Source organism: Cervus elaphus, chromosome 6 (genome assembly GCF_910594005.1).
Source record: "Cervus elaphus chromosome 6, mCerEla1.1, whole genome shotgun sequence".
In the NCBI taxonomy this organism is placed as follows: domain Eukaryota; kingdom Metazoa; phylum Chordata; class Mammalia; order Artiodactyla; family Cervidae; genus Cervus; species Cervus elaphus.
Genome location: NC_057820.1, coordinates 12770305 through 12780464, shown reverse-complemented (window position 1 = coordinate 12780464; position 10160 = coordinate 12770305). Strand labels below are relative to the sequence as shown.

Genomic DNA, 10160 nt, shown 5'->3' with positions numbered 1-10160 from the left:
GCTTTACGACCTTGGGCAAATTGCTGGAACTCTGTAAGCCTCGATTTTCCCACCTGGAAAATGGGACTGTTTCCTGTCCTTGCCTCCCAGGGACACTTGTAGGAAAGGAGACAGTGACATTAGCTCCGACTGGGATAATAGCTCAGCATCTTTTATGCCTCACCATGCTCTTATCATCCCTAGTTAAGGAGAGAGAAGAGTTAAGAAACTTGCCCAAGATCATCGAAGAAGCTGGTGACCACTCAATCCGCTGAGCACCTAAGGGCGGTGCTTACTCCTTTAACTGGTCCCCACGCTCCTCCGTTTACAGGAGAGCAGCCTGCAGAGTATCATTGCTAAAAGAGACACATTTAGGGGACTTCCCTACTGGTACAGTGGCTAAGACTCTGTGCTCCCAATGCAGGGGGCCCAGGTTCGATCACTGGTCAGGGAACTAAATCTTGCATGCCACAGCTAAGACCTGGTGCAGTCAAGTAAATAAAAAGCAGAGAGAGACATTTGGAGAACCCACTCTTTCCGAGGGTCTGCTCTGTACCCAGGGCTTGTGCCGGGAGCCTGAAGTGGACCAGCCTGGGGGATGTTCCCACACACCCACCTCAGGTACCAGCATGAGCCCATCTTCCAGGTGCAGAGATGCAACTGCTCAGAGGGCAGCTGGCCAGTCAGTGGCGGGTGGATAGTGATACCCAGCTGCCTGATCCCAAGTTCTGGATCGCTGGTGCTCGATCCATCCCTTCTGGTCCCTTACCCCCATCCCATCCAGTCCTGCTCCAAGAGCTCAGTCAGTTTAAAAAACAAAACAGTCCCCACTCTGACTGAAAGGGCTGACTGCCCCATCGTTGGACCACCCACTCATCCATCCTGTCTCTCTCTTGTCCTCCCCTCTTCTACCAGTCCTGCCACTTCAGAAAGGGCTCCTGCCAAGAGAGAAAATTCTATTGCACGTTGTGTGAGAGGAAGACCCCGCTTCCCTTCCAAGTGCCCCGCACCCCAGCCCAGACAGCCCCTCCTCTCAACAGGGGTGGTGGGGGCTTCAGGTCTGAAAGGCTCCAGTGTCCCCCAGCCAGGTGGGCGTGGTCTTGGCCTTGGCTGGGCCCCACAGGAAACAGAGGAGAGCGGAGGACCACCCCCGGACCTCTGCTTAAAGGGGCGGCTGGCCTGGGCTGCAGTCAGGCCGCCTTTGCACCATGACACCCCAGCTGCTCCCCCTGCTGCTGCTGCTCCTGGCCGGGCTCCCCGCCGCACGGCCGGCTCCTCCGACCTGCTACTCTCGGATGCTGGCCCTCAGCCGGGAGATCACCTCTGACTTCCAGAGCCTGCAGGCCACGGAGCCCTTGGTGAGTGCCCTCGGCCCCCACCTGGATGAGGACAGGAGGTCCATGCAGACTCAGTTCTCAAAAATTCGCCTTTGGACTGGGGGCTGGAGGGGGACCGGTCGGGGAGGAAATGTTATTTTTCTTTTCCAGTCAGTGTTAATTTCCAGGGTATCTGTGCTTTATTCCCATCCTATTAAATGTCGACTGTTTGTGCTTCCTCTTTACCACAAAGAAAATGCAATCCAAGACATCATAACTTTTGTTTGTAACTAGCTGACTCAATGGACATGAGTGTGAGCAAACTCAGGGAGATGGTGAAGGACAGGGAAGCCTGGCGTGCTGCAATTCATGGGGTCCCAAAGAGTCGGGGGTGACTCAGCGGCTGGGGAGCAACAAGCTAGCCATAATCAGAGGATCTGTTTTAAAATGTAAAGAGAGAGACGGAGAGAGAGAAAGGAGTAAAGCTCCCCTAGAGTGTAGAACTCCAACTTAAGGAGGACCAAAGAGTTCAGCTTGTCTAGTCTCCCCACGAGCCAGCAGGAGCTAATGGGGGTGACTCCTGAACCAGCCCCACCTCTTACCTGCTAGAGGACCTGAGCAAATTATCCAGCAGAATCAGAGAATCCCAGCGTCCTGAGCTGTGAGGGCCGAGCCCCCACACCCACTGCGGGCAGCTGGAGGGCAGCAAACTGGAATGCAGACCCAGTCCGCCCGGTGGAAACAACCCTGGACTTCAGCCACCCTTCACACCGCTCTGTTCAGCGGAAGACGCAGGGGCTTGGAACCCAGAGTCCCCAAGGGGCCACCCAGAGCTAGAATCCAGCCTCCTGACCGCTCTTCCAGAGTAGACACAAGCTAAATCAAACTCCAAAACTCTGGCAAAATTTAGAAGTGTCCCTTTACCGCTTGTGAACCCTTCACATAAGATGCACTATTCTCAGATGTGGGGCTTGTGATACCTTAACACCTCCTTTGTGTTTTCTTTTTGAAAGTTAAATAATGTGTATTTTTTTCTTAAGTTATGAAGCTCATATACCTCGAAAACAGTTGGAAAAGGCACGAAAGACAAAGAAGAAAATAAATATTACTGCAATCCTACCACCTAGAGGTGACCTGCTGCCATCACATTCAGAGAATAGGATTTCAGTTCTTGATCTGTGCATAGATATCCAATCCAAGTGTGTGTGTATAGACAAATCGAAACAAACAGCACAGCGATTCTGCAGTTTACTTTCTAACAAGTCGTCAAATTAATATTCCTTTGAAACAGGTTGTATTGTTGCACCCTAATTTATCCACAGATTCCTTGCTATTAGACATGTGGAGCGTGGGTGTGTAGAGCGTGTGTGCGTGCTAAGTCTGTTCAGTTGTGTCCGACTCTTTGCGACCCCATGGACTATAACCTGCCAGGCCCCTCTGTCCATGGGGATTCTCCAGGCAAGAATACTGGAGTGGGTTGCCATGCCCTCCTCCGGGGATTTTCTTGACCCCAGGATCGAGCCATCGTCTCTTACATCTCCTGCATTGGCAGGCGGGTTCTTTACCACTAGTGCCGCCTGGGAAACCCAAATATGTAGAGCAATTATCTTTAAAAAAAAAAAAACCCATGATTTTAAAACTTAAAATGCATAGGCTCAGAGCTGGAAGAAGTGGAGAGATTACGTGTTCTAACTCTCTAGGCTCACAACTGGGAAACTGAGTCACAAAAAAGAAGGAGATCTATCCCCAGCAACAGGGAATTACTGGTTGGAAAGGACCAGAATCTGGGTTCTCGGGCTTCAGGCCAGCACAGAAGCAAAAGTGAAACAGAGTGATATAAAAGTATACCTATATATACAGCTTTCTATTCCTATAGTGTATGTTACAGGTACCACTATGTCTAGATTACAGTTGTGTGTGGATGCGTGCCCAGTCACTAAGCCATGTCTGATTCTTTCGCTACCCCGTGGACTGTAGCCTGCCAGGCTCCTTTGTCCATGAGATTCTCCAGGCAAGAATACTGGAGTGGGTTGCCGTTTCCTTCTCCAGGGAATCTTCCCAACCCAGGGATCAAACCTGCATCTCCTGCCTCTCCTGCATTGGCAAGGTGGTTCTTTAGCACTGAGCCACCTGGAAAGCCCCCAGACTATAATGATAGAACGGTTTAAATATATATACATATATAGTCACATACACACTTACATATGTCTCTCTCTCTGCACACACATGTATGAAACAGTTCCCTAACTCATAGTATATGACATAAAGGTGGCATCCTAAAAGTCAAATTCTAGAAGAGCAGTTGACCCTGGGGGAATGTGGCAGACGGTACAAGAATGTAAGTGCATGTCGGTATCAGGGAAGTCCCTGGGGATCTGGGGCTGGGCCGGCTGTCTGGGGGCTGGCAGAGAGACTTCTGTGACCGAGGTGTGTCCCTATGGGCATCCCAGAAAGCCATTTCCCTTCCCACAGGAGGCATGTGTGAGATACCTGCCCAGGCTGTATCTGGATATACACGTAAGAGTGGTCTGCCTGCCCGGGGCGGAGGGTGGGGGGGCAGGATGGGGGGGTAGGGAGGCATCCGGTGAAGAAGGACCAGCCACCCCCCGGCTCCTGTCCCTCTGACTACTGACTTCTCACACGAGACCCCTCCCTGTTATCCACTCGCAGAATTACTGCGTGTTGGCCAAGCTGCGGGACTTTGTGGCATCATCCCAGTGCTGGAAGGTGGCCCAGGTGGACGCCTTGAAGGACAAAGCGCGGAAACTGTACACCATCATGAACTCGTTCTGCAGGAGAGTGAGTGACTCGTTGAACATTCTTTTCCCACTTGTTATGGGTCAATAAATTAAGAGGGGGTTTAGGGGAACAGGGGGACCGGGAGGAGGAAGAGAAAAGGTTATGGGGTGCTTCCAGTTCACAAAGCCCTTGCTCAACCCTGTTGCTCTTGCTGAGTGCTGGGCACCCGGGGCAAGGCCCCTCACCTCCACCAGCTCCACCTGCAGCAGCCAGGACCACATGAAAATCATATAGAACAGATTCTGCCGGGAGTCAAATGGGGTGGAATGAGAACTGTGGAATTCTGAGAACTCCCGAGCCCTGGAGACCGGGTTAGAGGAGACTTTCTGGGGGAGGGGCTTTGGGTGTGCTCTGTGATGGGAGGACTCCGCATCAGAGGGAAGGAGACAGGAAGAGCAGAGAATAGCACTGGTTAGATGTAGAAAGTTGGGTCGTGTGGTCCTGGGGCAGAGACCTCAGCATCAGGCAGACCTGAGCCCCTGTCTTCATCCCCATCTTGCTTCCCGGAGGCTCGCACCCTCTCCCTCTCTGAGCCGCAGCTTCCTCATTCATGTAGAATACCCACTCCTGAGATCATTGGGAGGATAATAATACCTACACCCTGACCGTGCCTGTGCTGGGCACTGCAGTAACTCCTTGGTCCTAAGATCTCTAGCAAGGTGATTAAACATAGAAAGAAGGTAACTTAAACATAGAATGCCAAGCACCAGGCCTGACCCAGGAAACTTTAATACTCAGCTATTAAGATTTCTAGCTTTAAAATTTATCAAGCTTTATTTGGGTTTGATCCCTGGTCAGGGAAGTAGATCCCACATGCCGCAAAGAAGACCTGGCATGGCCAAAAAAATAAAAATAAATACATATTTTAAAAAGATTTATTTGTTACTTTGCATCAGGGATGAGACGTGCATTTCCTACTACATCCACTTCCCTCTTCATTCCCCTCTCTGCTTGGTGGGGCTGGGGAGAGAGGAAGAAAACGTAATTGTAATGCAACCTGAGAATGCTGCTATTTACTCTGAAGTGTTTGAGGGTGAGACCTAGTGCTGTTACTCCTGGTATCCCCAATGCCTGGCCCAGAGTTGTTGCGCTTTACCCATCTATCCATCCATCTGGTCAACCAACACATACACACAGACACACACACACACATGAATTCAATAACAAAGGAATATGAGATTCAATGGGTGAAGTTTTCACACAAAGGGGAACAACTGAACAGCCTTTGAGGATAAGACTATTGTTGTGCATGGGCTCCATGGTCCCCTTCAGTGATGTTCCTGCTCATTGCACATCTTTTTCAGGATTTGGTGTTCCTGTCGGATGACTGCAATGCGTTAGAATACCCAATCGTAGTGACCACGGTCCTCCCGGATCATCAGAGCTAAGGCAGCTCAGACCAGAGACAGAACCTGGGGGAATGAAGTTATGTCAGCTGCCCAGACACAACAGGCTAAAGCCGTGGCCCCCACAGCTCTGCTTGAAACTGTCACGAGTTTCTCTCCGCCTTCTGGAAACCACAGCTTGTGCTCCTACCTTGGAATCAATTCTGAACATAATTAGAAGCTTTGCTTCTCATCCCCCCCTTGTTCCTTTCTTGCCAGGATGGTTAGATACACAAGCATGTTGATTTGATCACTGAGAAGAAAAGGGCAAACCAGCTTCTCTCGTTTGAACAGTCAGCTTGAGACCAAGCAAAACAGTATGCTTGTAGCACTACTTTAACGGCGTGGTGGTGCCATTTTTCTCTCTTGATAGAAACCTGCTTACATTTAACCATGCTTCTATTTTATACCTTCTTCAACTACAAATGTTCCTTACAGTTAGCTTTCATTTTTAAAAAGAAATTTCACTGCCTGTAAGATGTATTTGTAAGGTTTGTAATGACATAGTGCTGACGGGAACCACTCTATCATTGAAAGGTGATGAAAATCAAATAAAGACTATCACGACGGTGAGAAACACGTGTCCTGCTGTGTTCCGTCCAAGGTGGGTGTCAGGGTGATTAATTCATGCTCTTTCTGCAAGTCGCTGCTTTTAGCAAGATACGTCTTTCTCCCTCTTTCCACAGAGCATAGGTATTTCTGGGTCTGTTTCAAGCCACTTGTGTAAATCTGTTTTCAAAGCATCAGAAGATGTTCCAGTTTATGTTTGGGGAAGACTGTATCCTGCATCATATCCATGACATATCACAAACATCGGTTCAATGAGGGCTCATCACAAACCTGGACATGGGCATCATAGGAGGCTGAGGCTCGGGTCCGTTAGGTAACTTGCCCAAGGTCACCAGCTGGTAAGTGGGGAGCCTGGATTGAACTCAGGGGCTCCAAAGCCCACACTCTCCCCAGTGCCCCAGGCTGCTTTTCTGCAGGTCAAGGATGTTTGCTTAATAAATTCATGAAATCGACAGTATCATCTCAGTTAAGTAACTGGATTGTTGAAAAGGTTTCCACATATTGATTTTTTTAAAAGCTCACATGCCACACCAGGGGTCTTTTTGTTTTCCTTCCTTCCTCTTGTACACGTGGGCCATACTTTTCTTCCCTGATCTTTCATGTCTCTGACTTAGGTGATCTATGAGAATGATTTAGCAGGCTATGCTTTTCTATTTAGAAGCACAAGCGCAGAGCATCGCTGAGCTGGTGTCCCAAGGCTGCCGTAACAGGGTACCACAAACTGGGGCTTAAATAGGAGAAATGTATTGTCTCATAGTCCTGGAGGCTAGAGGTTCCTAAATCTAGTGTTGGCAGGGTCCTCCTCTCCCTGAAGGCTTTACGATAGAGGGTCCTTCCTTGTCTCTTCCTATCTTCTGGTGTTTTCTGGCAATCCTTGGCATTCCTTGGCCTGTAGGCACATCAATTCAATCTCCGTCCCCGTCAACATGTGGTATGTATCCTGCGTCTGTGTCTCTGTGTCCAAAATCCCCTCTTCCTGAAGTAAATTTTTTCTGTTTGCAGATGACATGATCATAAATACAGAAAATGCTAAACACCTCATCAAAGAAAACCTGTTAGAATTAATAAATGAATTCAGTGAAGTTACAGGAGAGAAAATCAATATATGAAAATCAGTTGCGTTTCTATACACTAACAACAATCTTTCAGAAAGGGAAATTTTTAAAAATCCCATTTACAATAGCATCAAAAAATAATGCATATGAATTATTTTAACCAAGAAGGTAAAAGACTTATACACTGAAAACAATAAGAATTGATGAAGGAAATGGAGGAAGACACTAATAAATGAAACGTTATACCATTTTCATGGATTGGAAGAATTAATACCATTAAAATAAAAATCTTGTCCATACACCCAAAGTGATCTGCAGATTCAAGACAATCCCTATCAAAATTCCACTGGCATTTTTCACAGAAACAGAAAAGGCAACACTATAATAAAAGTAATATGGAGCTACAAGCCATATGCAGTTTGGCTTGTTTTCTCAAGCCAAAACAATCTTGAGAAAGAACAAAGCTCAAAGCATCACCCATCCTAATTTCAAATTGTACTAAAAGCTACAGTCAAAACAGTATGGTACAGGCGCATGGATCAGAACACAGAGAACAGTGGAAGAGAATGGAAAGCATAGATATACACCCGTGCATAACTTTGCCAGGGCCACCAAGAACACATTATGGGGAAAGAGAGTCTCTTCAATAAATAGTGCTGGGAAAATTGGTATGCACAAGGAAAGGATGAGACTAGACCCCTATCTTACACTACACACGAAAATGGACCAAAAACTGAAGTGTAAGACCTGAAATCATACAACGACTGGAAGAAAACACAGGGGAAAAGCTCCCTAACATTGGTCTCAGCAATGATTTTTTGGTTATCACACTTAAAGCACAGGTATGGGCTTCCCTGGTGGCTCAGATGGTAACAAATCTGCCTGCAATGCAGCAGACCTGGGTTCGATCCCTGGGTCAGGAAGATCCCCTGGAGGAGGGCACGGCAACCCACTCCAGTATTCTTGTCTAGAGAATCCTATGGACAGAGGAGTCTGGAGGGCTACAGCATAGGGTCACACAGAGTTGAACACAACTGAAGCAATCTAGCATGCATGCAACAAGAGCAAAAGTAGACAAGTGATGTTACATCAAACTTAGAAGCTTCTGCACAACAAAGGAAGCCAGCAACAAAATGAAAGGGAAACTTATGGAATGAGAGAAAATTCTTGCAAACCATATATTTGATAAGGAGTTAATACCCAGAGTATATAAGAAATTTTTCAACTCATAGCAAAAAATTCCAAGTAATGGCTCAGCTGGTAAAGAATCCGCCTGCAATGAGGGAGACCTGGGTTTGATCGCAGATTGGGAAGATCCCCTGGAGAAGGGAAAGGCTGCCCACTCCAGTATTCTGGCCTGGAGAATTCCATGGACTATAGTACATGGGGTGGCAAAGAGTCAGACACAACTGAGCGACCTTCACTTTCACTTTCACTTTTAATCTGATTTCTAAAGAGGCAAAGGATCTGAATAGACATTTTACCAAAGAAGACATACAAATGGACAACAGGTTCAGGAGTAGCTGCTCAACATCATGAATCATGAGAGAAATGCAAATCAAAACCACGATGAAGCACCACCTCATATCTGTTAGGGTGGGTTTTATTAAAAAGACAACAGATAACAAGCTTTGCAAGGATGCAGAGAAAAGAGAATCCTTGAACACAGTTGGCAGGAGTGTAGATTGGTATAGTCATTATGGAAAACAGTATGGAGGGTCTTCAAAAAACTAAAAATAGAACTACTGTATGATCCGGCAATCCTACTTCTGAGGATATCTCTGAAAGAAAGAAAATTAGGAACTCAAAGAGATATCTGCACACCCACCTTCACTGAAATATTACTCACAAAAGCCAAGATACGGAAACAATCTAACTGCTCATTGATGGATGAACAGATAAAGAATTTTATGACTATCTATAATGAATTATTATTCAACCATGAGAAAGAAGGAAATCCTGCCATTTGCAACAATATGAATGAACCAAGAGGACATTAGGCTAAGTGAAATTAGCCAGAGATAAATATTGTAGGATCTTACTTATATATGGAAACTGAAAAAAAAAAGAACTCATAAAAACAGAGTGGAATGGTAGTTACCAGGCACTGGAAAGTGGGGAAGATGGTGAGATACTGGTCAAAGGATAGAAAACTTCAGTTATAAGATTAATAATCTCTGAGAATGTCATGTACAGCATGGTGACTGTAGTTAATAATTGTGTTGTGCACTTGAAATTTGGTAGCAGATTTGGTAATTCTAAGCATTTCTCACCATACACGGGTAAAATAAGTAACTGTGGGAAATGATAGATGTGATAATTAACTAGATTGTAGGAGTTATTTCACAAAGTATAACTTCCATCAAATCATCACTCTGTAGATTTTAAATATATACAGTATTACTGGAAAATCATACCCCAAAAAAGCTGGAAAAAAAATGAAACAAAAGAAACAAAAATTTCCTCTTCTTACAAGAATACCAATTATTGGTTTAGGATGAAGTGTGACCTCATTTTAATTTGATAACATCTACAAAGATGCTATTACATCTACAAAGATGCTATTTCCAAATAAATTCTCATTCACAGATCTGAGGGGTTAGGATGTAAGGGTATCTTTGGGGGAGACAAAATTCAACCTACAACAGTCAGTCTGTCAGGTGATAATGTTGTCACAAAGGAAAATTATGCTGCAAACTAACCCTTTGTTATCACCATCTACCACTTCCTGCCAGAGGCTAAACGTGGGTGCCTGTTTAAACACTAGCCCACTGAACCTTCACAATGATGCTGCTGCAGGTCGGGAGTTCTCAGACCCAATTTACAAGGTAAGAAATGCACTTGGGGTCAGAGGTTAAGTGATTTTCCCAGACAGCTGACAAAGAGTGGCAAAGAGATTCCAGATAAATAGACAGGCACTAGAAGTGTTTATTTCACAGCTCTGCTAGTGAGTGAAAGTCACTCAGTCGTGTCTGACTCGTTGCGACCCCATGGAATTCTCCAGGCCAGAATACTGGAGTGGGTTGCCATTCCCTTCTCCAGGAGATCTTCCCAAG

At 46.1% G+C, this 10160-nt stretch overlaps 1 protein-coding gene across 1 annotated transcript; it reads left to right on the top strand.

The window, feature by feature from the left end:
• Window positions 1-1158: 1158 nt before the first annotated feature.
• On the top strand, window positions 1159-6056 carry CYTL1 (cytokine like 1). The gene is made up of 4 exons (XM_043906202.1): window positions 1159-1337; window positions 3768-3812; window positions 3966-4094; window positions 5399-6056. The coding sequence occupies exons 1-4, from the start codon at window positions 1188-1190 to the stop codon at window positions 5480-5482; spliced, it is 408 nt and encodes a 135-aa protein (XP_043762137.1). The 5' UTR covers window positions 1159-1187; the 3' UTR covers window positions 5483-6056.
• The last annotated feature ends 4104 nt before the right edge of the window (window positions 6057-10160 follow it).

Excerpts from the sequence above, each read along its gene's own strand:
- CYTL1 (XM_043906202.1), top strand. The coding sequence starts at position 1,188 with ATGACACCCCAGCTGCTCCCCCTGCTGCTGCTGCTCCTGGCCGGGCTC. Across the intron at positions 3,813-3,965 it reads GGCTGTATCTGGATATACAC|AATTACTGCGTGTTGGCCAA; the intron begins GTAAGAGTGGTC and ends ATCCACTCGCAG. Across the intron at positions 4,095-5,398 it reads TGAACTCGTTCTGCAGGAGA|GATTTGGTGTTCCTGTCGGA; the intron begins GTGAGTGACTCG and ends CATCTTTTTCAG.